The 22,604-nt window shown below is 45.3% G+C and overlaps 3 protein-coding genes across 3 annotated transcripts; all 3 read left to right on the top strand.

The window, feature by feature from the left end:
* Positions 1–13,385, top strand: pabpc4 (poly(A) binding protein, cytoplasmic 4 (inducible form)). The gene is made up of 15 exons (XM_069151861.1): positions 1–682; positions 7,289–7,482; positions 8,879–8,994; positions 9,996–10,135; positions 10,224–10,318; positions 10,400–10,537; positions 10,644–10,739; positions 10,864–11,133; positions 11,771–11,861; positions 11,984–12,079; positions 12,229–12,359; positions 12,438–12,528; positions 12,623–12,753; positions 12,839–12,963; positions 13,045–13,385. Exons 1-14 carry the CDS (start codon positions 490–492, stop codon positions 12,938–12,940), a joined length of 1,884 nt encoding a protein of 627 aa, XP_069007962.1. The 5' UTR covers positions 1–489; the 3' UTR covers positions 12,941–12,963; positions 13,045–13,385.
* Positions 13,386–14,755: 1,370 nt separating this feature from the next.
* Positions 14,756–19,236, top strand: ppie (peptidylprolyl isomerase E (cyclophilin E)). Its single transcript, XM_069151862.1, has 10 exons — positions 14,756–14,857; positions 15,635–15,733; positions 15,833–15,876; positions 16,102–16,128; positions 16,227–16,308; positions 16,381–16,484; positions 16,569–16,692; positions 16,819–17,004; positions 17,083–17,225; positions 18,996–19,236. Exons 1-10 carry the CDS (start codon positions 14,827–14,829, stop codon positions 19,062–19,064), a joined length of 909 nt encoding a protein of 302 aa, XP_069007963.1. The 5' UTR covers positions 14,756–14,826; the 3' UTR covers positions 19,065–19,236.
* A 420-nt stretch (positions 19,237–19,656) lies between these two features.
* gjb10 (gap junction protein beta 10) lies at positions 19,657–21,708 on the top strand. Its single transcript, XM_069151781.1, has 2 exons — positions 19,657–19,727; positions 20,120–21,708. Exon 2 carries the CDS (start codon positions 20,218–20,220, stop codon positions 21,007–21,009), a length of 792 nt encoding a protein of 263 aa, XP_069007882.1. The 5' UTR covers positions 19,657–19,727; positions 20,120–20,217; the 3' UTR covers positions 21,010–21,708.
* The last annotated feature ends 896 nt before the right edge of the window (positions 21,709–22,604 follow it).

Consider the following 22,604-nt stretch of genomic DNA (forward strand, 5'->3'; position numbering starts at 1 on the left):
TTCCTCTCGCAGTCTCTTTCCCGGCCACAGTACAACCGTGAGTGTGTAACTCACTGTTCTTGAAAAACTTAAAAATAATATAAAAAATATAAAATCTACAAAATCTTCATAAAAACAAGCGGGCTACAATAATACTGAAAGAAATACAAACGTATAAAAAAAAAAAAAAAATTAAAAAAAAAAAAAATTGCAAAACATTACTAGAAAAACAAAGAAACCGGAGGCCTCGGGTTTAACCTGAAGTTGTCGTGTTTAAAAGAAGGAGCCTCGTTCAGAAGACCTCGATCGTTTGCGTGATTTTATAGTTTTCAATTTTGAAATTTTCTCCAGCTGGATCAGAGCCAGCTGATTACAGGGCGAGTCTTTATTTGGCGAAAACTGAAGCGCAGTTTGGACCCGGATTACAGTTCCTATCGGCATTTTTCTCTGGATTTTTCCCTTTTTTTTTGAAGGAAGCTTTGTATTTATTTATTGTGTGAAGTTCGAGATATGAACACAGCGACGGGGAGTTATCCGATGGCTTCTCTTTACGTTGGCGACCTGCACCCCGACATCACGGAGGCTATGCTGTATGAGAAGTTCAGCCCAGCCGGACCGGTGCTCTCCATTCGGGTATGCCGGGACATGATCACCCGCAGGTCCCTTGGATACGCGTATGTGAACTTTTCTCAACCAGCTGACGGTAAGAAATGAGAAGTGTGAAGACCTCTGCAGTTGCTTGTATGCGACTTGGAGTCAGAAAGCGTGAATCTGCAAGTGTTGACAAAGTCACCACGTTTTCAATGTCACGCCTTCAACAGGATGTTGAAAGAAAATGCAAAGAATTATGATTGAGGGGATATTTTACAGTCCGAGATAATCATAGGACATATAGTGTTCTTCAAACTGGCCGGAGACTGCTCTGCTCATTTGACCTATATAAGCATGTCCCAGTTCTTATTTGTCTCTACCACAGTCAAGATTAAACCCACATAGAGTTGGAATCGTCTTTAAAAGTTTGCAAAATAATAATTTCTTGCCCATTAATTATAGAACTGGATCTGGAAATATGAAGTTCTTTTTCTGCAGCTCACCTATTATAAGCGGCCCAAAATGACCCATTTCTGCTTCTATTTAAAGGGCCAGTGAGTGAAACCAACTCCCCTGCCGTCTGCCATGTACACTGAGAAAGAAAAGGGACAAGCGCAGCTGAACTGCCCGCTTAACTATTGATTATTATTATTATTAATTATTAAAGACTTGAGCCTGTTTCTTTTTGAATTTCATCCCAGTTTTGATGGGTTGATATTGGCTGAATCATATTATTGGTTGACCTGTAATAACCTGACCCGTTCAGCTCCTTGTTAATCTGTGATGTTCAACAGTGAGTGTGTAAATATGGAAATGTATTAGTGTCTGTTTATCAACTCCATTTGTTAGGTGGTATGAAAGCATTGAGCAAAGGGAACAGGTGCTGTGGTGGTCTTTGGGGGTCTGCTGACAATGTTTACATTGTTTGAACTTTTTTTTCTGTCGTATCAACAAAAACACCTGTCACGACTTATCGCTGCTCGGCTGGTTCCCAGAAGCGGAAGGAATGAAAGCGTGTAACTGGATCACTTCCGGGGAGATGTTGTTCCCGAGATGAGAGGATCCCATTTGTTATTGGAGGGTGTGTCGGGAGGGGGTGGTGCTGGTGGGGGAGGGGATCTAACGTGTGTGTGTGTGGTGGGGAGGGTTCTAACGTGTGTGTGTGTGGTGGGGAGGGTTCTAACGTGTGTGTGTGTGTGTGTGTCGTGGTGGGAGGAGGGTTCTAACGTGTGTGTGTGTGTCGTGGTGGGGGTTCTAACGTGTGTGTGTGTGTGTCGTGGTGGGAGGAGGGTTCTAACGTGTGTGTGTGTGTGGTGGTGGGGGGGGTTCTAACGTGTGTGTGTGTGTGTGTGTGGGTGGTGGGGGGGTTCTAACGTGTGTGTGTGTGGTGGGGAGGGTTCTAACGTGTGTGTGTGTGTGTGTGTGTCGTGGTGGTGGGGGGGGGGGGGTTCTAACGTGTGTGTGTGTGTGTCGTGGTGGGGGGGGTTCTAACGTGTGTGTGTGTGGTGGGGAGGGTTCTAACGTGTGTGTGTGTGTGTCGTGGTGGGGGGGGGTTCTAACGTGTGTGTGTGTGGTGGGGAGGGTTCTAACGTGTGTGTGTGTGTGTCGTGGTGGGAGGAGGGTTCTAACGTGTGTGTGTGTGGTGGTGGGGGGGGTTCTAACGTGTGTGTGTGTGTGTGTGTGTGTGTGGGTGGTGGGGGGGTTCTAACGTGTGTGTGTGTGGTGGGGGGGTTCTAACGTGTGTGTGTGTGTGTGTGTGTGTGTGTGTGTGTGTCGTGGTGGGGGGGGGTTCTAACGTGTGTGTGTGTGGTGGGGAGGGTTCTAACGTGTGTGTGTGTGTGTGTGTGTGGTGGGGGGGTTCTAACGTGTGTGTGTGTGTGTGTGTGTGTGTGTGTGTGTGTCGTGGTGGGGGGGGGTTCTAACGTGTGTGTGTGTGGTGGGGAGGGTTCTAACGTGTGTGTGTGTGTGTCGTGGTGGGGGGGGTTCTAACGTGTGTGTGTGTGTGTGTGTGTGTGTGTCGTGGTGGTGGGGGGGGGGGGTTCTAACGTGTGTGTGTGTGTGTGTGTGTCGTGGTGGGGGGGGTTCTAACGTGTGTGTGTGTGGTGGGGAGGGTTCTAACGTGTGTGTGTGTGTGTCGTGGTGGGGGGGGTTCTAACGTGTGTGTGTGTGGTGGGGAGGGTTCTAACGTGTGTGTGTGTGTGTCGTGGTGGGAGGAGGGTTCTAACGTGTGTGTGTGTGTGTCGTGGTGGGAGGAGGGTTCTAACGTGTGTGTGTGTGTGTGGTGGTGGGGGGGTTCTAACGTGTGTGTGTGTGTGTGTGTGGGTGGTGGGGGGGGTTCTAACGTGTGTGTGTGTGGTGGGGAGGGTTCTAACGTGTGTGTGTGTGTGTGTGTGTCGTGGTGGTGGGGGGGGGGGGGTTCTAACGTGTGTGTGTGTGTGTGTGTGTGTGTGTGTGTGTGTGTCGTGGTGGGGGGGGATTCTAACGTGTGTGTGTGTGTGTGTGTGTGTCGTGGTGGGGGGGGGTTCTAACGTGTGTGTGTGTGTGTCGTGGTGGGGGGGGGTTCTAACGTGTGTGTGTGTGGTGGGGAGGGTTCTAACGTGTGTGTGTGTGGTGGGGGGGTTCTAACGTGTGTGTGTGTGTGTGTGTGTGTGTGTGTGTGTCGTGGTGGGGGGGGGGTTCTAACGTGTGTGTGTGTGGTGGGGAGGGTTCTAACGTGTGTGTGTGTGTGTGTGTGGTGGGGGGGTTCTAACGTGTGTGTGTGTGTGTGTGTGTGTGTGTCGTGGTGGGGGGGGTTCTAACGTGTGTGTGTGTGGTGGGGAGGGTTCTAACGTGTGTGTGTGTGTGTCGTGGTGGGGGGGTTCTAACGTGTGTGTGTGTGTGTGTGTGTGTGTGTGTCGTGGTGGTGGGGGGGGGGGGGTTCTAACGTGTGTGTGTGTGTGTGTGTGTGTCGTGGTGGGGGGGGATTCTAACGTGTGTGTGTGTGTGTGTGTGTCGTGGTGGGGGGGGTTCTAACGTGTGTGTGTGTGGTGGGGAGGGTTCTAACGTGTGTGTGTGTGTGTCGTGGTGGGGGGGGTTCTAACGTGTGTGTGTGTGGTGGGGAGGGTTCTAACGTGTGTGTGTGTGTGTCGTGGTGGGAGGAGGGTTCTAACGTGTGTGTGTGTGTGTCGTGGTGGGAGGAGGGTTCTAACGTGTGTGTGTGTGTGGTGGTGGGGGGGGTTCTAACGTGTGTGTGTGTGTGTGTGTGTGGGTGGTGGGGGGGTTCTAACGTGTGTGTGTGTGGTGGGGAGGGTTCTAACGTGTGTGTGTGTGTGTGTGTGTCGTGGTGGTGGGGGGGGGGGGGTTCTAACGTGTGTGTGTGTGTGTGTGTGTGTGTGTGTGTGTGTGTGTCGTGGTGGGGGGGGGATTCTAACGTGTGTGTGTGTGTGTGTGTGTGTCGTGGTGGGGGGGGGTTCTAACGTGTGTGTGTGTGTGTCGTGGTGGGGGGGGTTCTAACGTGTGTGTGTGTGTGGTGGGGAGGGTTCTAACGTGTGTGTGTGTGTGTCGTGGTGGGAGGAGGGTTCTAACGTGTGTGTGTGTGGTGGTGGGGGGGTTCTAACGTGTGTGTGTGTGTGTGTGTGTGTGTGGGTGGTGGGGGGGTTCTAACGTGTGTGTGTGTGGTGGGGGGGTTCTAACGTGTGTGTGTGTGTGTGTGTGTGTGTGTGTGTGTCGTGGTGGGGGGGGTTCTAACGTGTGTGTGTGTGGTGGGGAGGGTTCTAACGTGTGTGTGTGTGTGTGTGTGGTGGGGGGGGTTCTAACGTGTGTGTGTGTGTGTGTGTGTGTGTGTGTGTGTGTGTGTGTGGTGGGGGGGTTCTAACGTGTGTGTGTGTGTGTGTGTGTGTGTCGTGGTGGTGGTGGGGGGGGTTCTAACGTGTGTGTGTGTGTGTGTGTGTGTGTGTGTGTGTGTGTGTGTCGTGGTGGGGGGGGTTCTAACGTGTGTGTGTGTGGTGGGGAGGGTTCTAACGTGTGTGTGTGTGTGTCGTGGTGGGGGGGTTCTAACGTGTGTGTGTGTGTGTGTGTGTGTGTCGTGGTGGTGGGGGGGGGGGTTCTAACGTGTGTGTGTGTGTGTGTGTGTCGTGGTGGGGGGGGTTCTAACGTGTGTGTGTGTGGTGGGGAGGGTTCTAACGTGTGTGTGTGTGTGTCGTGGTGGGGGGGGTTCTAACGTGTGTGTGTGTGGTGGGGAGGGTTCTAACGTGTGTGTGTGTGTGTGTGTGTGTGTGTGTGTGTCGTGGTGGGAGGAGGGTTCTAACGTGTGTGTGTGTGGTGGTGGGGGGGGTTCTAACGTGTGTGTGTGTGTGTGTGTGTGTGTGTGTGTGTCTGTCGTGGTGGGGGGGGTTCTAACGTGTGTGTGTGTGGTGGGGAGGGTTCTAACGTGTGTGTGTGTGTGTGTGTGTGTGTGTGTGTGTCGTGGTGGGGGGGGGGGTTCTAACGTGTGTGTGTGTGGTGGGGAGGGTTCTAACGTGTGTGTGTGTGTGTGTGTCGTGGTGGGGGGGGGGTTCTAACGTGTGTGTGTGTGTGTGTGTGTGTGTGTGTGTGTGTGTCGTGGTGGTGGGGGGGGTTCTAACGTGTGTGTGTGTGGTGGGGAGGGTTCTAACGTGTGTGTGTGTGTGTGTGTCGTGGTGGGGGGGGGGGGTTCTAACGTGTGTGTGTGTGTGTGTGTGTGTGTGTGTGTGTGTGTGTGTGTCGTGGTGGGGGGGGGGTTCTAACGTGTGTGTGTGTGGTGGGGAGGGTTCTAACGTGTGTGTGTGTGTGTGTCGTGGTGGGAGGAGGGTTCTAACGTGTGTGTGTGTGGTGGGGGGGGTTCTAACGTGTGTGTGTGTGTGTGTGTGTGTGTGTGTGTCGTGGTGGGGGGGGGGGTTCTAACGTGTGTGTGTGTGGTGGGGAGGGTTCTAACGTGTGTGTGTGTGGTGGGGGGGTTCTAACGTGTGTGTGTGTGTGTGTGTGTGTGTGTGTGTGTGTCGTGGTGGGGGGGGGGTTCTAACGTGTGTGTGTGTGGTGGGGAGGGTTCTAACGTGTGTGTGTGTGTGTGTGTGGTGGGGGGGTTCTAACGTGTGTGTGTGTGTGTGTGTGTGGTGGTGGGGGGGTTCTAACGTGTGTGTGTGTGTGTGTGTGTGTGTGTGTGTGTGTGTGTGTGTGGTGGGGGGGTTCTAACGTGCGTGGTGGTGGTGGTGGTGGTGGGGGGGGGGGGGGGGGGTCCTGCCTTGCTCTTAAAGAACATGAAGTGGAACAGAAGCGTTTCTCTTGGTTTCTCTTGACCTGCTGGTGTTCATCTGGTTATCTGCCCCCCCCCCCCCATAGAGAACATTATGACCCCCCCTCTAAATATAGACCTCCCTCTGAGCAGCTGCCTTCACCTCCACAGATGACACCATTGGCAATAATAGGTCATTTAAGACTATTCTCTCTGTTTATCGTTCTCAGTGACATCATGAATGATTTAATGTGTTCCAGATCATTAAATCTACGAAACAAATAATAAAATAAATAACAATTAAACAAAGATTCCTCTGAACCTTCCACAACTCAGATCTGACAGCTGTCACTCCGTCTAGATGAAGAACAATGACAAACCAAACTGCTGATGTCAGCAGATCTGTTCTGTTTACACACACTTTCAGCTGGAACATGTGTGTGTGTGTGTGTGTACGTGTGTGTGTGTGTGTGTACGTGTGTGTGTGTGTGTGTGTGTGTACGTGTGTGTGTGTACGTGTGTGTGTGTGTGTGTACGTGTGTGTGTGTGTGTGTACGTGTGTGTGTACGTGTGTGTGTGTGTGTGTGTGTGTGTGTGTGTACGTGTGTGTGTGTGTGTGTGTGTGTGTGTGTGTGTGTGTACGTGTGTGTGTGTGTGTGTGTACGTGTGTGTGTGTGTGTGTGTGTGTGTGTGTGTGTGTACGTGTGTGTGTGTGTGTGTGTGTGTGTGTGTGTGTACGTGTGTGTGTGTGTGTGTACGTGTGTGTGTGTGTGTGTGTGTACGTGTGTGTGTACGTGTGTGTGTGTGTGTGTGTGTGTGTGTACGTGTGTGTGTGTGTGTGTGTGTGTGTGTGTGTGTGTGTGTGTGTGTGTGTGTGTGTGTACGTGTGTGTGTGTGTGTGTGTGTGTGTGTGTGTACGTGTGTGTGTGTGTGTGTGTGTGTGTGTGTGTGTACGTGTGTGTGTGTGTGTGTGTGTGTGTGTGTGTGTGTGTGTGTGTGTGTGTGTGTGTGTGTGTGCCCACATTGACCAGAGTTAAAGCAACAGATTTAGAGATAATGTCATCGCTGTTCTGATCACACAAGAATTTACATTTTACACATTTACAAACATATTATTCCCCGACGTATTGTGGTAAGATTTACGGTAGGACTGCTGTGCCACTGAAACTCCACCCGGCCCCCCCCATCCTAGGTGCTCCCAGGCAGAACATGAGAACATCAGCCACATGGTGGACTGCAGGATCTTTCCCGTGTTACAGGTGGCTGTAAACAGGCAGCAGCAGGATCATGGTGGCACGCTGTTTACTTTGATGTTCTTCTCTTTCGTATGAATGAATGCAGGTGTTTGTGACTAAAAGCTGCTTCATTGTTACACCATTGTATTTGCTGAATTTTGATAGAAGCATGCTCGTGACTGCTTTGTCTTCAGACCTGAGGCTCCATGGAAACGACCAGCTGTGACCTTTCCACCTCTGTCTCACCTCCCTCTAGCTGAGAGAGCCCTGGACACCATGAACTTTGACGTGGTGAAAGGGAAGCCAATCAGAATCATGTGGTCCCAAAGAGACCCCTCCCTCAGGAAGTCAGGTGTGGGCAACGTGTTCATCAAGAACCTTGACAAGTCCATTGACAACAAAGCCCTGTACGACACCTTTTCTGCCTTTGGCAACATCCTCTCCTGCAAGGTACAATTGTCATAAATGGGAATATTGTTTTAAGTTGGAATTTATTCATATACACTTAAAAACTCCTGTATCAGGAATGATCTCCTGTATCTGGAATGATCTCCTGTATCAATGATCTCCTGTATCAGGAACGATCTCCTGTATCAGGAATGATCTCCTGTATCTGGAATGATCTCCTGTATCAATGATCTCCTGTATCAGGAATGATCTCCTGTATCAGGAACGATCTCCTGTATCAGGAACGATCTCCTGTATCAGGAATGATCTCCTGTATCAATGATCTCCTGTATCAGGAATAATCTCCTGTATCAATGATCTCCTGTATCTGGAATGATCTCCTGTATCTGGAATGATCTCCTGTATCAATGATCTCCTGTATCAGGAACGATCTCCTGTATCAGGAATGATCTCCTGTATCTGGAATGATCTCCTGTATCTGGAATGATCTCCTGTATCAATGATCTCCTGTATCAGGAATGATCTCCTGTATCAGGAATGATCTCCTGTATCAATGATCTCCTGTATCTGGAATGATCTCCTGTATCTGCAATAATCTCCTGTATCAGGAACAATCTCCTGTATCTGGAATGATCTCCTGTATCTGCAATAATCTCCTGTATCAGGAATGATCTCCTGTATCAATGATCTCCTGTATCAGGAACGATCTCCTGTATCTGGAATGATCTCCTGTATCTGCAATAATCTCCTGTATCAATGATCTCCTGTATCAGGAACGATCTCCTGTATCTGGAATAATCTCCTGTATCAATGATCTCCTGTATCAGGAACGATCTCCTGTATCAATGATCTCCTGTATCAGGAATAATCTCCTGTATCAATGATCTCCTGTATCAGGAACGATCTCTTGTATCAGGAACGATCTCTTGTATCAGGAATGATCTTCTGTATCTGGAATGATCTCCTGCATCTGCAATAATCTCCTGTATCAATGATCTCCTGTATCTGGAATGATCTCCTGCATCAATGATCTCCTGTGTCGGGAATGATCTCCTGTATCAATGATCTCCTGCATCAGGAATGATCTCCTGTATCAGGAACGATCTCCTGTATCTGGAATGATCTCCTGTATCAGGAATGATCTCCTGTATCAGGAATGATCTCCTGTATCAGGAATGATCTCCTGTATCAGGAACGATCTCCTGTATCTGGAATGATCTCCTGCATCAGGAATGATCTCCTGTATCTGGAATGATCGTGGACATGTTTCCTGCTGTTTCTACTCTTCATGCTGCAGCTTGCCAGCTTCATACTGTATTTACAGGCTGGATATGGAAGTGGTATCTCTGTATATTTTCCAAAATGTCAAACTTTTGCTTTAAAGTTCTAGACCACCTGCATTTCTCTGCATATTTATCCGTGTATTCCTCTCCACTAGGTGGTGTGTGATGAAAATGGCTCCAAGGGCTACGCCTTTGTCCATTTCGAGACCCAGGATGCTGCTGATCGGGCCATTGAGAAGATGAACGGCATGCTTCTGAATGACCGCAAGGTGTGAGTGTCTGATCATCTTAAAACTGGGGACAACGTGGGTATTGTTGTTTGTTTTTTTGGAAAACCTTTGAAGGACTTCCTGAATTTTAAGCTGGCTTTGACACTATTTGAAAGTTATCATGACATTGAAAGTGTAGCAGGTGCAGTATATTGAAGTAATTGCGATAATATCAATAGCTTACATAGATCAAATGGCGATATTTTTTGTGTCTAATGTATAAACCTGTCTTGTCTGTTCTACGTTTGTGTGGAGTGAACTGATTTTTCGTGTCTTTTTTAAGTTGGTGAGTTTGTGTGTGAATAATATGACTAATGCTCTTATCTTTTACTGCCAGTCTGAAGATAACCTCTGAACTAAGAGATAACCAACTAAAACCTCTGACTTTTCTTTCCTATCAGACACATTTTCTCTGCCTCATTTGTCCACTTGCTGGTCACCCATCTTAGAGTGTTTGTATGTGTGTGTGTGTGTGTATGTATGACCACGCTTGTGTATTTTAGTGATGGATCGAATGCAGGAATGCAATACTGGATGGCGGAATTGGAGAGGTCATCATAGCAAGGTATATAAGATCATTTGGTCCTCCTCAGCTTTCCTTTGTACTATGAGACTCTGTTCCTCCATCCCCCTCCATCCACCTCCTCATCATGTTTTGGACCAATAATATAGATGGTTGTCACTGTGTTGTCTAGCATGCCAATATATCTGCCTGCCTGGTGATATTAACAGCAGCCGGATGTTTTTTTTTCTTTCATTGTTTACCCCAGGAATGATGAGTCACATGTTGAAATGTAGCTGTGAATTGGTCTTGTGGATGCTGTCCTTGTTTTTGTGCTTGCTCGGTCAGGTTTTTGCTGAACTTTCATTCCCTGGAAACCCGGATAACCTGTGTATTTAGATCGGAAAAAGGAAGTCAAAAGAATGGAGCCTGGTTGGCTTTCTCAGCTTTGATAAGACTGTTTTACATGAGTGTGTTTTGCTATTCTCCCGTAATCTTTAGATTTGTGGGTCGTTTCAAATCTCGCAAGGAACGAGAGGCTGAACTCGGTGCCAAAGCAAAAGAGTTCACCAATGTCTACATCAAGAATTTCGGGGATGATATGGATGACAGTCGGCTGAAGGAACTTTTTGACAAATATGGTAAACGGAGGCCAGCTTTGTGGGTGTGATCACGATCCCGATGTAGTCAGGTCTGATTTCATAGACCCTCTTTTTATGGCCTTTGCAGGTAAAACACTCAGTGTGAAGGTGATGATGGACCCCACCGGCAAATCCAGAGGGTTTGGATTTGTTAGTTATGAGAAACATGAGGATGCTAACAAGGTACTTTGGGCTTATGGAAATGTGCCAAATGTGTCATTATCTGTTAAAACATTTCTCAGATAAATATGGCTTCATTCAAAGGCTGTAGAGGATATGAATGGCACCGAACTCAATGGCAAGACGGTGTTCGTGGGCAGAGCTCAGAAGAAAATGGAGCGGCAGGCGGAGCTGAAGAGGAAGTTTGAGCTGCTCAAGCAAGAAAGGATTAGTCGTTATCAGGTCTGCAATAACTAGGTCCTCCATCACAGCAACCTAACAACTCCCTATTTCAATTTATTATAGTAAGGAAGCTGCTATTTGTGATTCAACTTGTCTTTTGTTTCAGGGAGTTAATCTTTACATTAAGAACCTGGATGACACCATTGATGATGAGAAACTGCGTAAGGAGTTCTCTCCATTCGGCTCCATTACGAGCGCTAAGGTGAGAAAACTTGGGCCGATGGCTCAACACAGGATCACTACATAAGAGACTTCATTACACGGTGAACATTGCAACAATACTCGTGTGTTTATAGTTACTCAGATTCAATCGATCTCAAATGTAGGTGATGCTGGAGGAGGGCCGGTCCAAGGGCTTCGGCTTCGTCTGCTTCTCCTCCCCCGAAGAGGCAACAAAGGCAGTGACTGAAATGAATGGACGTATCGTTGGATCCAAACCGCTCTACGTGGCTCTGGCTCAGCGCAAAGAGGAGCGCAAAGCCCACCTGACCAACCAGTACATGCAGCGTATCGCCGGCATGAGGGCGATGCCGGCTAACGCCATCATTAATCAGTTCCAGCCCACCAGTGGCTACTTCATGCCAGCTGTGCCACAGGTGTGCCAATCAAATTCATAATTGATTGTGTATTTTAAAGAGGCTTTAATCAATATTTTATATTAACAACAGATCACATGACTATGCATATTATGAAAGGGTTCACTGACTTATAATTATCACGCCTCTCGAGGTCACTTCAGCTTGATGGAGTATTTTAACATGTTGGCTCATTGATTTAGTTTAATGACTCGTAACTTTACTGTTTCCATTCAGTGTCGCAGACAGTTGTAAGTGTGAGAAAGCTCTAAAAACCTTGTTCACAAAACAGCTGAGCATCAAAATGCATACTGGTAAAATTACTGGTGAATGTAGACGAGCATTTAGGAGCTAAAGAGAAAGATATTTCCTCCAGAAATCGGTAGAGACCAAAAGCAGAGCTAATAGATAATATTGGGCTTCGATCTAACGGACAGGAACAGGACTTGACGTGAATGTTGATATTGTGATGTGTGCTGGACACATTCATCAACTGAAAAGGGAATATTATCTCAGCGTTGTGTGTAGAAGTTTTTTTCCATTAATATAATATTACTAACTCTTCCACGTGAAGTTAAGATGATTGAAGATTTCAATTTAATTAGTAACATCAGCAGTTTACATGTGATGTTGTCCCTTCTTATCTTGTGCCCTTTAGACTCAGAATAGGACTACGTACTATGCACCCAATCAGCTGGCCCAGATGCGACCTAACCCCCGATGGCAGCAACAAGGTGGTAGAGGTCAAGGTGAGCTTGTGACACGTGCATCTGTCTGTCATATGAAAAACTTAAACATTATAATTATGCAGAATTTGGCCAAATCTTTAGACACTAACATGGTTTTTTGTCTCTCTTTTCGTTACTTCCAGGTGGTTTCCAAGGAATACCGGGCTCACTGCGTCAGCCGGGACCGCGGGCCAACCTCAGACATATGAGTCCTGGCAGCAGCACACAGGGCCCACGAGGTGTGTTCACCAATGAGAATCATCATCGAATCACTGACTCTAGCTTTTTATTGATACTGCTGTATATGCAGATGTTGTTTTAAACAGTATCCAATCAGGTTGGTAAGACACGGTCTAAATTCTGCCCCGTGTTTTCTCTTCACTGTTAGCTGCTGGTCAGGCCATGGCTCCTCGTTCCTCAATGGGAGTCCCGGGTCCCCGGGCAATGCCTCCTTACAAATATGCCAGCGGTGTCCGTAACCCCAACCCCCAGGTGGTACAGCCTATTGCCTTACAGCAGGTAAGCATAATCTTCCTGTCATATTAAGCACCATCCCTATAAATACTTTTCCTTACTATGTTTCCTCTTCCCTCCCAGGCTCAGCCAGCGGTGCACGTTCAGGGCCAAGAGCCGCTCACGGCCTCCATGCTGGCTGCAGCGCCCCCCCAGGAGCAGAAACAGATGCTCGGTAAGACTCTCATTTCACGATGAATGAACTGTGAGGATTTTCTGTTTGCATCAGGTAGATTTTAACTCCCTCACTCTCCTTTTTTATAAAATAGGAGAGCGTCTGTTCCCACTGATTCAGGCCATGCACGCCAACCTGGCAGGAAAGATCACCGGCATGCTGCTGGAGATCGACAACTCAGAGTTGCTACACATGCTGGAGTCCCACGAATCTCTGCGTTCAAAGGTGCTAAACTAACACCATCTGAAATGTCTGTTATGTATAGACTACAGTGTCATTACTCTTGTGTTTTGATATCACTTTTGTCCAGGTTGAAGAAGCTGTTGCCGTGCTTCAGGCCCACCAGGCGAAGAAAGACGCCACCCAGAAAGTGGGCAGCATGGCCGCTCCTGCGACCGCTGCCACATCCTGAAGACTGCGTGTTGTATAAACTTGGTATGGTGATACATAATCAGTCAAATATATAATTCATATATACTTTTATGGTATTAATGATAAGTCATTGTGTTGTTTCAGGATACAGAAATATGGGCAGAGAGAATGACACACTACACTGACTCCAAACAGGCTTCTGAACAATTACGCAAAAAACTAAAATTGAGGAAAAAATTTTAAGTGTAATTTGAAAATACGCCTGAAAAAAAAATGAAGTGAACAATTTCCTAGTTCAGGAATACTGAAACTGAACACAAAAATCAAAAATGTAAGTGAACCTTTCATTTTGTGGCAAAGAAGAGAAACGAGCGCTGTTCTTTATCTTTGCTTGAAAGCTTTCTGTTTGATTTGAAATGACGGCTCCTCCATCCTATCATGTGACCATTGGTGTGTGCTGTTCTCAATAAATGGATGAGATGTCATGGTGACCAGTCTTTTGTTATTTGAATGCTTCCATGCAACCTGTTTTATTCTGGTTTAGGGGTTTATGTGTATATCTGACAAACACTTCCCGAGTGTAGTCGAGAGGCTGAAACGAGGAAGGGCAGGACACTTTATGTATTTACTGTTAATTAACATATGTTTTGTTTGGCTAAATTGATATAATTTATTGTGTTTCATCCTTGGATAGAGGATTGATACAACCAACATAAAAAAAAAACATTGATTTGCCTTTTCAAAGCCTTTCTTACAGACAAAAAGACAGGAAGATCTGTTCCTGCTCTGAATTATCGATTACTATCTGGGATATTGTCACTCAGCCTTTGCGTAGGAACATACTTGGAAAATTCATTGTCATGACTTTAAGGTCTGACTTTTTGCATATTTTGATATTAACATCCAAATTCGAAAACGCGAATTGCATCTGATTTTGTAAATAAATAATCTATTGTAATAAAACCTAGAATTTTATGTGAACTTCTTGATCAAAATCTTTTTTTAAAGTTGTCCAATTTGGATCTCCATTGTCATTTATTCTGCCTGCCATTTTTTCAGTCCAGTTAAACTCCATCTAAACTGGAAAGTGATCGTAGAGTCTTTTGTTTGATATTGAGAAAACTAACAAAAGTCGATTTTTGTTGTTGTTGTTGTTTTAATTTCACCAATCATCCGTCTGACAGCTCAAAGGACAAGCAGTCAGTCAGTTAACATGTTTACAGGCTGAGAAAAGGCAGCTGGGGAAACAGAGTCGAGCTTCCTGGAAGTACCTGAGTGCAGAAAAAGGACCAAATAAAGAGACAACAACACAAATAGGAGGTCATCTGTCAACAAGGAGGAGAGCGTCGAACCTGACAGCATTACAACTGTTTGAAGAAGACGTCCCCGAAGTTTGGATCAAAGATATAATAACGTCACCAGAGCATAGGAAAAGTACTGACAACAAAAATAGGACTGTTAAAGTGCCTTCATGAGTCCTGACGACGTGACGGACAGCCGCAGACAGCAGGGGACACGTATAAATGATCATGTGAATTATAGATCACTTCTCTGGAGCTGGCTGAGTTTTGAGGTCCTGACAGTCTCACTGGGACACTAACATTTACATTTGGGCCTGTTAACACCTCATGCTTATTTCTTGTCTAATGTTGAAATATATAAAACAAAGTGTGGTCATGGACACAGAGGTCAGAGTTCACTATAGTTGCTTTGACATTTGAATGATTTTGCTTTTTTAAAACCTTGGAGAGGGATCGAAACCTTTAGTATTTAGTATACGATGCAGATTGGAGTGGTAATGAAGGCTTTCTCCGACAGGTGGCGTACCGCCAGTTGTACCAACTGACATGCAGCAAGGAGGCGGGCTTTAGTTTCCCTCCACCAATAGCAAGCCCCTCGGGTTAAAGGTGAACGGTTCAATCCAACATGGCGGCCAAGAAGCGAGTGCTGTATGTCGGTGAGTTCTCGCTGTTTTTCACTAAAGCAGGTTAAAGTGATGCTGAAGAGGAACGTGAGGAAACGTGTTGTGGACACGCTTTAAAGCAGGTTAAAGTGATGCTGAGGAGGAACGTGAGGAAACGTGTTGTGGACACGCTTTAAAGCAGGTTAAAGTGATGCTGAGGAGGAACGTGAGGAAACGTGTTGTGGACACGCTTTAAAGCAGGTTAAAGTGATGCTGAGGAGGAACGTGAGGAAACGTGTTGTGGACACGCTTTAAAGCAGGTTAAAGTGATGCTGAGGAGGAACGTGAGGAAACGTGTTGTGGACACGCTTTAAAGCAGCTGAAGCAGAACACGAGTTCAGCACGGAACGAAGATGAGAACATGTTAGAGAGAATTAACTGGCAGGATGTGTAAATATAAACATGTATGTTTGAACCGCTGGTTTTAAAGTGCAGGTTCCAACTCTAAAAACCTTTGATGCTGTGTTCAACCGTAAAACGGGAAATAAAGCCACAAATACGTTTTGAAGCTCGTGTCTCTGAGGGCTTCCGGTGTGACGTAAACATGCGCCGGTATCCTCCTTCTGACGTCACAAGCATTTATATTTATTTATTTGGAATTTTCGGAAATAAGGTATGAAGTCGTGTGTGTGTGTGTGTGTGTCTGTGTGTGTGTGTGTGTGTCTGTGTGTGTGTGTCTGTGTGTGTGTGTGTGTGTGTCTGTGTGTGTGTGTCTGTGTGTGTGTCTGTGTGTGTGTGTGTGTGTGTGTGTGTGTGTGTGTGTCCTACCAGGTGGTCTAGCAGAGGAGGTGGATGAGAAGGTTCTCCACGCAGCGTTCATCCCCTTCGGTGACGTCACAGACATCCAGATCCCTCTGGACTATGAAACCGGTACGATTAGCAGGTTTTTAACTGCAGTTATTTATAGTTGTTATTATTTATTATTATATTTTAAACAGCTGGTGACTTTGTGTCTCGTTGTGTTTGCAGAGAAGCACCGAGGATTTGCGTTCATTGAGTTTGAGCTGGCAGAGGTACGTCCAGGTGACGGACAGGTCACATTTTTCAGCAAAAAAGAAACTGATTAATCAGGAAAATAACAGATAGATAAACATCTATTGAAAATAATTAATAGATGCATTAATAAATTAATAAATGCAGCATAACAATTATGCTGCATTTATTAATTATTTTCAATAGAGAAATTCATACTTGATGAAAGCTCTTTTTATGTCTAACATGTTTTATTGTCTCTACAGGATGCAGCAGCAGCTATTGACAACATGGTAAGTTTCCTCTTCAGTTGAGATCTGTGTTTGTCATCGTACTCGGAAGTTATGAAAATGAGCTTTCTGTTTTCACGTTTTATTATTTTCACTACCAGAATGAGTCTGAACTTTTTGGCCGGACGATCCGCGTCAACATCGCCAAGCCGATGAGGATCAAAGAAGGTTCTTCTCGACCAGGTAATTTAATGAATGGTTTTGCCGAGAGTGTCTTTTGAAAGCCGCGGCTGTGACTCGGTGTTTTTCCTTCAGTGTGGTCCGATGACGACTGGCTGAAGAGGTTCTCGGGGAAGACGGCCGAGGAAGCCGAGGAGGCGGCGGCCGGAGAAACGACCGCCGCCGCCGCAGCGCCGGAGGTCAGGCGGCCTTCAGTCTAACCTGCGTTGTTCAGGGCTCCGAATGTGTTGACATACTAAGTCGGGTGTAACTTGTGTCGGCAGGCGGAGCCTCCAGCTAAAAAGGGCCGAGTCAATCCTCAGGTCTACATTGACGTCAAGATCGGCAACAAACCAGCCGGGAGGCTGCGCTTCCTCCTGCGGGCGGACGTTGTTCCCATGACAGCAGGTCTGCACATCGTTTCTTTTATATTGAAGGAAAGAAAAATCCCTCAATTGATGACTTGTAAAAAGAAACCACATGTAGGTATTTAAATAACCTTCATTTTAAAATAAAATATAAACATTTTCACAGAGAACTTCCGCTGTCTGTGCACGCACGAGAAAGGCTTCGGCTACAAGGGCAGCAGCTTCCACCGCATCATCCCTCAGTTCATGTGCCAAGGAGGCGACTTCACCAACCACAACGGCACCGGCGGCAAGTCCATCTATGGACGGAAGTTTGACGATGAAAACTTCGTGCTCAAGCACACCTCTCCAGGTGAGTGTGAGGCTGAAGTCTGTGAAGGACTGTTCTGGTTTGTGTTCAGTAGCTGAAGGTGGTCTGTGGTTTGTACAGGGCAGCTCTCCATGGCCAACTCTGGAGCAAACACCAACGGATCCCAGTTCTTCCTCACTACCGACAAAACCGACTGGCTGGATGGGAAACACGTGGTGTTCGGGGAGCTGGTGGAGGGGATGGAGGTACTGCGGGCAATGGAGGTAAAGGATACGGCTGCTTTCTCATTTCAGAACATCGGAGGTTTCTACTCAACATTTGAAAAAGGCTTAAGGAAGTGAAGCTCCTCCTTATTAAGCACATTAAACTCAACAGAAATATAAACAGAAACATTTTGGTTGTCGCTCCCATTTTTCATGAGTTGAAGTTAAAGTTGTAAGTTGCATGCAGACGGTTAATTTCTCTGGAATTCTTTTAAAGTGACCTTTTATGTGCAATATTCCTGCTTTAATCAGCATTTGATGGAACACACCTCTCAACTACATGGATTATCTTGGCGAAGCTAAAATGCTCAAACAACTATTTGAACCCATTTGTAAACAAAGTTTGAAAAAAATAAACCTTTTGTGTGCATAGAAGAAGTCTTCAATCTTTTACTTCAACTCAGGGAAAACGGACCTCAAACAAAAATGTTAGGTTTATATTTTTCTTGAGTGTATATGCAAATTATTTTGAAACCACACGCACGGATAATAATTTTTTAATGCCTGTTTTTTATTTTTAGGTTCAAGTTTTCAAAGTACCAATGCTTCAGTACTTTTTTAGGTTCAGGTTTTGGTTTTCAATGCCAAACTTTAATGTCACTGTTATAACCCCATAAATTCAGTGATAATGAGAAATATAACTTTGCTCTCACCCAGAACGTTCTCTCATTAACAAACTGTAGTTATTACTCCAAGTGTTCCTTCATGTGAATAATACGGAACTCCTGGAGGCTGAGAATCGTTTCACTGAACCATTTCTGTGTTACCTCACAATATGCTTTTTATAAGACTCCCAGTTAAGATAAAGACTCGGATGTTACGCAGATATTATGGAAAGGAGAGATAATGTGACACCACAGTTAATGCATTTAGTGCTCATTACTCATTTTAAAAGGCCGGTTTCCGACAGTATGCAGCTGCTGCCTGTCGTGGCGGAGCTGTAGCTGGATGGATGGTTATTATTGGACCTCGGCTGCTGTGGTTGTATATTCGGTGCCGTGGCTACGTCCAGCTGTAACTATTTGAACACGAGGTGCCACTTCAATACGATGCTCATCCAGCAGAACCATGCAGCCAAAGAACAACCGCGGCCACAATCGAAGCGACAGCGATGTCATCCGAGGGCTCCATCATCGGAGCAACAGTCTGTCTCGCCAGTGATCAACCAGCTCCTCTATCTTCTTTCTAAATGCAAATGTACAGACGAGCCTGAAGGCCACAGCTGAGGGGAACTGATTTACACTGTTGTCACAACCGCTGGCGCTCTACTGTATAATACACAGTACTGTGATAACTCTACTGTATAATACACAGTACTGTGATAACTCTACTGTATAATACACAGTACTGTGATAACTCTACTGTATAATACACAGTACTGTGATAACACTTCAGCTCAGCTTTTCTTCATGGGTCACAGTAAAACCACAATTTATTGTGAGTTAAGGCAAAAATAGTTCTCAAGTATATTTTCACGGGGACCCTTCGTAGAATATGTTATGCATAGTTACAGTAAAATTTGAAATTAGAAAATTTTTAATTTACTGAAGGGGAATTTAAGGCTAATTTTAGGGATCAAGTGAAAAAGTCAACTTTATTTAAGATGCAAAGTAAAATCGTGATCATACTGTTCAGAAATGATTTCTACATTTAAATTTTACTGATAAACATGGAGTTGAAGCATCCCTGAGTGATAGAAGTGCGTCCGATTGTAATAAAAACTTACATAAAAGTAATTTCCTCATCTTTAAATCTGTTTTCTTTCTGCAGGCTCAGGGAACAAAAGATGGCAAGCCGAAGCAGAAAGTGATCATCTCAGACTGCGGAGAATATGTGTGAATGAAAAGGAAAGTGTGCTTTTTGTGTGCGTGTATGAAGGCAGAGTGTGTTCATGATCTTTTGCACCCCACATCTGCTGCCATGTAAATATTTCAATAAACATCTTTTTGTAAAGAAAGCACAATTTAATGTTGTTTTTTGTTGTGCCAATAAAATGTCAAATTGATCTGCTGACCACTGGGTTCTGATTTATAGTCATTCATAACGTATATTTCCTGTTCTTTTGTGTTTTGGAAAAGGTCAACTTTTTTTTTGGTTTCCCAAGCAAGTGTTGTAACGAGTTCTGCCAAAAACAATTGAATTCCGTGATTGTAAACCCGCCACATTGTGCACTCTGCAGGTCTCATGCTAATATATCGGTTTCAAACAATAATACTTACAACCTCGATATTATTATTTGCATAAATTTGTTTTTGTCCTATTTTACATCATTTCTACTAACAGTCCACACTTTACAAACGAGCCATTAAAACGTCGCCCAATTATTGCACTTAATGAGGTGGAGTGGAGGAACCACACCTGAGCAGGTGGAGTGGAGAGAAGACATCGCCAGCAAACAGCTCCTCCCCTCCGCTCCCGGTCTGTTGAGAAATCTGAGATTCTCATCTGGAGCTTCACCCGGACACTGCTGCGCTGCTGGTCCGCAACAACGGCGATACAACTGTAAGTCTTCAAATCAATATGGAATCAAACCAATCGGATTGTAATGCGAATTTGTTTTCGGACGTATTTATTTCGGATATGCGTAATTGCGCTCGGGATGTAACTTTAAAGCCTTCAGCGCAGTCTGGAGCTGACTGGCAGAGTAAAGTAGGAGTTGTCGGATTGTATCTGCGTTCGGTTACAAAGCTGAAATTGCTGCTTATTTTACTGAAAATTCACAAGTTTAAGAAAAGGCAATAGTCGCTTCTGTGCTAATTTGACCTGTTTATTTTTTCCCTAAAAGCAATGTCAAGATTTATTGGTTATTGACCCATTTCTACCGCACTTTGTTTCTTTGTTCTCTTACCCTTTCTTTGTATCTGTGATATGACTTTAGTTCCTTTTTGTTTTAGGTACGTACTCGACGTTTATCGGTGCCATTTCAGCTGAAAAGAGTTTCCTCTGTCTTCTCACAGCAGGAAGAGAAGACAGACTGTGAACAAACCTCGTCATGAACTGGGCATTCCTCCAGGGACTCCTCAGCGGGGTGAACAAATACTCCACAGCCTTTGGCCGAGTATGGCTCTCTATTGTTTTCCTCTTCAGGGTCATGGTGTTTGTGGTGGCTGCAGAGAAGGTATGGGGAGATGAACAGAAGGACTTCAAATGCAACACAGCTCAGCCTGGGTGCCACAACGTCTGCTATGACCACTTCTTCCCGGTCTCCCACGTCCGGCTGTGGGCCCTGCAGCTCATCTTTGTCACCTGCCCCTCACTCCTGGTGGTGATGCATGTAGCCTACAGGGAGGACCGGGAACGGAAACACCAACTCAAGTATGGTGAGAACTGCCGCCGTCTCTACAAGAACACTGGCAAGAAGCGTGGAGGCCTGTGGTGGACCTACGTCCTCACACTGGTCTTCAAAATAGCTGTAGATGCCACCTTTGTCTACCTCGTCTACCACATCTATGAGGGCTACGACTTCCCCTCGCTCATCAAGTGTGAACAGAAGCCCTGTCCCAATAAGGTGGACTGCTTCATCGCTCGGCCTACGGAGAAACGAATCTTCACTCTCTTCATGGTGGTCACGAGCTTGGCCTGCATCCTTCTCTCCATTTTTGAAATTGTCTACCTGATTGGCAAACGCTGCCGTGAGTGTTTCACCGCTGTCCATGAGTCTCGCCATGTCATGACCCACACTCTGTCCAGTGGAAGCAACCTGATGGAGTCCAACACTCTAAAGCTGACGAGCAAAAACACCCCTGAAATACCTGCACCATCATACAGTGTCGCCATATCATGAAGTACTAAAAATATAAGCAAAGCATTTATGAAAAACCAAAGACATTGAAAAGGAAAGCTGATTTGCTTCACAACTTCCTTAAAAGAGTTCCTTAAAAGTTAGCAGAAATGTGTCTCCTCAGACTGAACTACAATACAAGTTAGTTCCTGCATGTGTCATTGGTCTGGAATGTGTGCACTGTTGTGGGTGTTTACAAAGATTTTTTTTTTAATTTTTTTTTTTTACAGATCAACTTCTATAACCTCTACAAAGAATAAAAGCAAGTTTGTGTGATAGAGTCCAATTTAGCCCTGGAATCAATTACATGAGTCACTTCATGGTTTGAGAGTTTTCCAAACACATGTGGTTCTGTGTCAGATTTTCCCTCTGCTCATGCCCAACCTCCAAATGTTTAGTTCAGACTCTAGTGAGTAGTTTCCCTTCACTCAGATTGTTCATATTGGACTCTCAGTGAACTTTGTTTTTATCATAATTTATCAAAAAGTTGGAGCTGATGTGCATGTTACTGTCCTTATTTGCCATGTTGTTGTGTTTAAACAACTTGTTTACAGGCAGTAGAGAGCAAAGAAGTTCAAATGTGGTTTTGTAAACACTATTTTTAATAATATCAAGATGTGCATATTTCATAGTGAGGTGCAGTTTGGCTGCATTTTGTTAATATTATTTTTCATTAAAATCATTATTTTTGTGTTTTAAAAATGTGTGTTTTGTTAATAAGAACAAGCATGACGATTCAGAGAGGTCCATACACAGTGGTGCCTAGTGTATTAACTTCAGACTACTTTAAAGGTAATAAACATACAAAAGAAGAGTCTTAACAGGAATTGTACCAAAGAACAAAGCGAGCCGGCCACCCTGTCTTCTGAAAAGGATTTGTTGATGAGTTCTGTGGTTTGCCAAATATCTTTCTTCTTCCACTTTTCCATGTGTTTCATAATGAAGTGGCCCCTCCTTCCTCTTTGCCCACAGACTGCTCTGTTGCTCTGAGCGTTGCCCTGATTGTTTAGGCTGATGAGTCCTTTGAGAAGGTGGAGGAGGAGTCCACTCATTGATTCATCTGTGCTGACGTGTGGATCCACCCAGCGCAGGAATTTGGCAGTCCGTGTAGCCTTGAATGGCTCGTTTCCGTATTTACTCTGCGCCCTGCCATCGGAGAGTGAGAGTGGAATAAAGCTATGCAGGGTTTTTGTTTTTTTTAGTTTGCTCTGCTGAAGTTTTGAGATATCGTGGCACCAGTGCACAGTGAAGAAGGAAACAGTGATAGGATAATCTGCAAACACCAATGTTGAAAGTTCGTTATAACTATTAACGTGAAATCTATTAACAAGTGAGGTCTGCATCTCATCATAGTTGCTTTTGGAGAGACAAGTTGCTCTTGAAACATAACTTTTCACCTGCATTTGCATGGCAGCTACAATATCTGAATTCTCTGAGGAATGTCGAGATGCAACAAAAACTAAATGGAAAAAGGTTTTTGTGTGTGTGTGTGTGTGTGTGTGTGTCTGTGTGTGTGTGTGTGTGTGTGTGTGTGTGTGTGTTATTTACTTGACAGCAGTGGGATTTACAACAAATGATCTGAATATAAAGTACAACAC

Source organism: Embiotoca jacksoni, unplaced genomic scaffold (assembly GCF_022577435.1).
Source record: "Embiotoca jacksoni isolate LCO1_2020_lvr unplaced genomic scaffold, fEmbJac1.0.p SCAF_18, whole genome shotgun sequence".
In the NCBI taxonomy this organism is placed as follows: Eukaryota; Metazoa; Chordata; class Actinopteri; family Embiotocidae; genus Embiotoca; species Embiotoca jacksoni.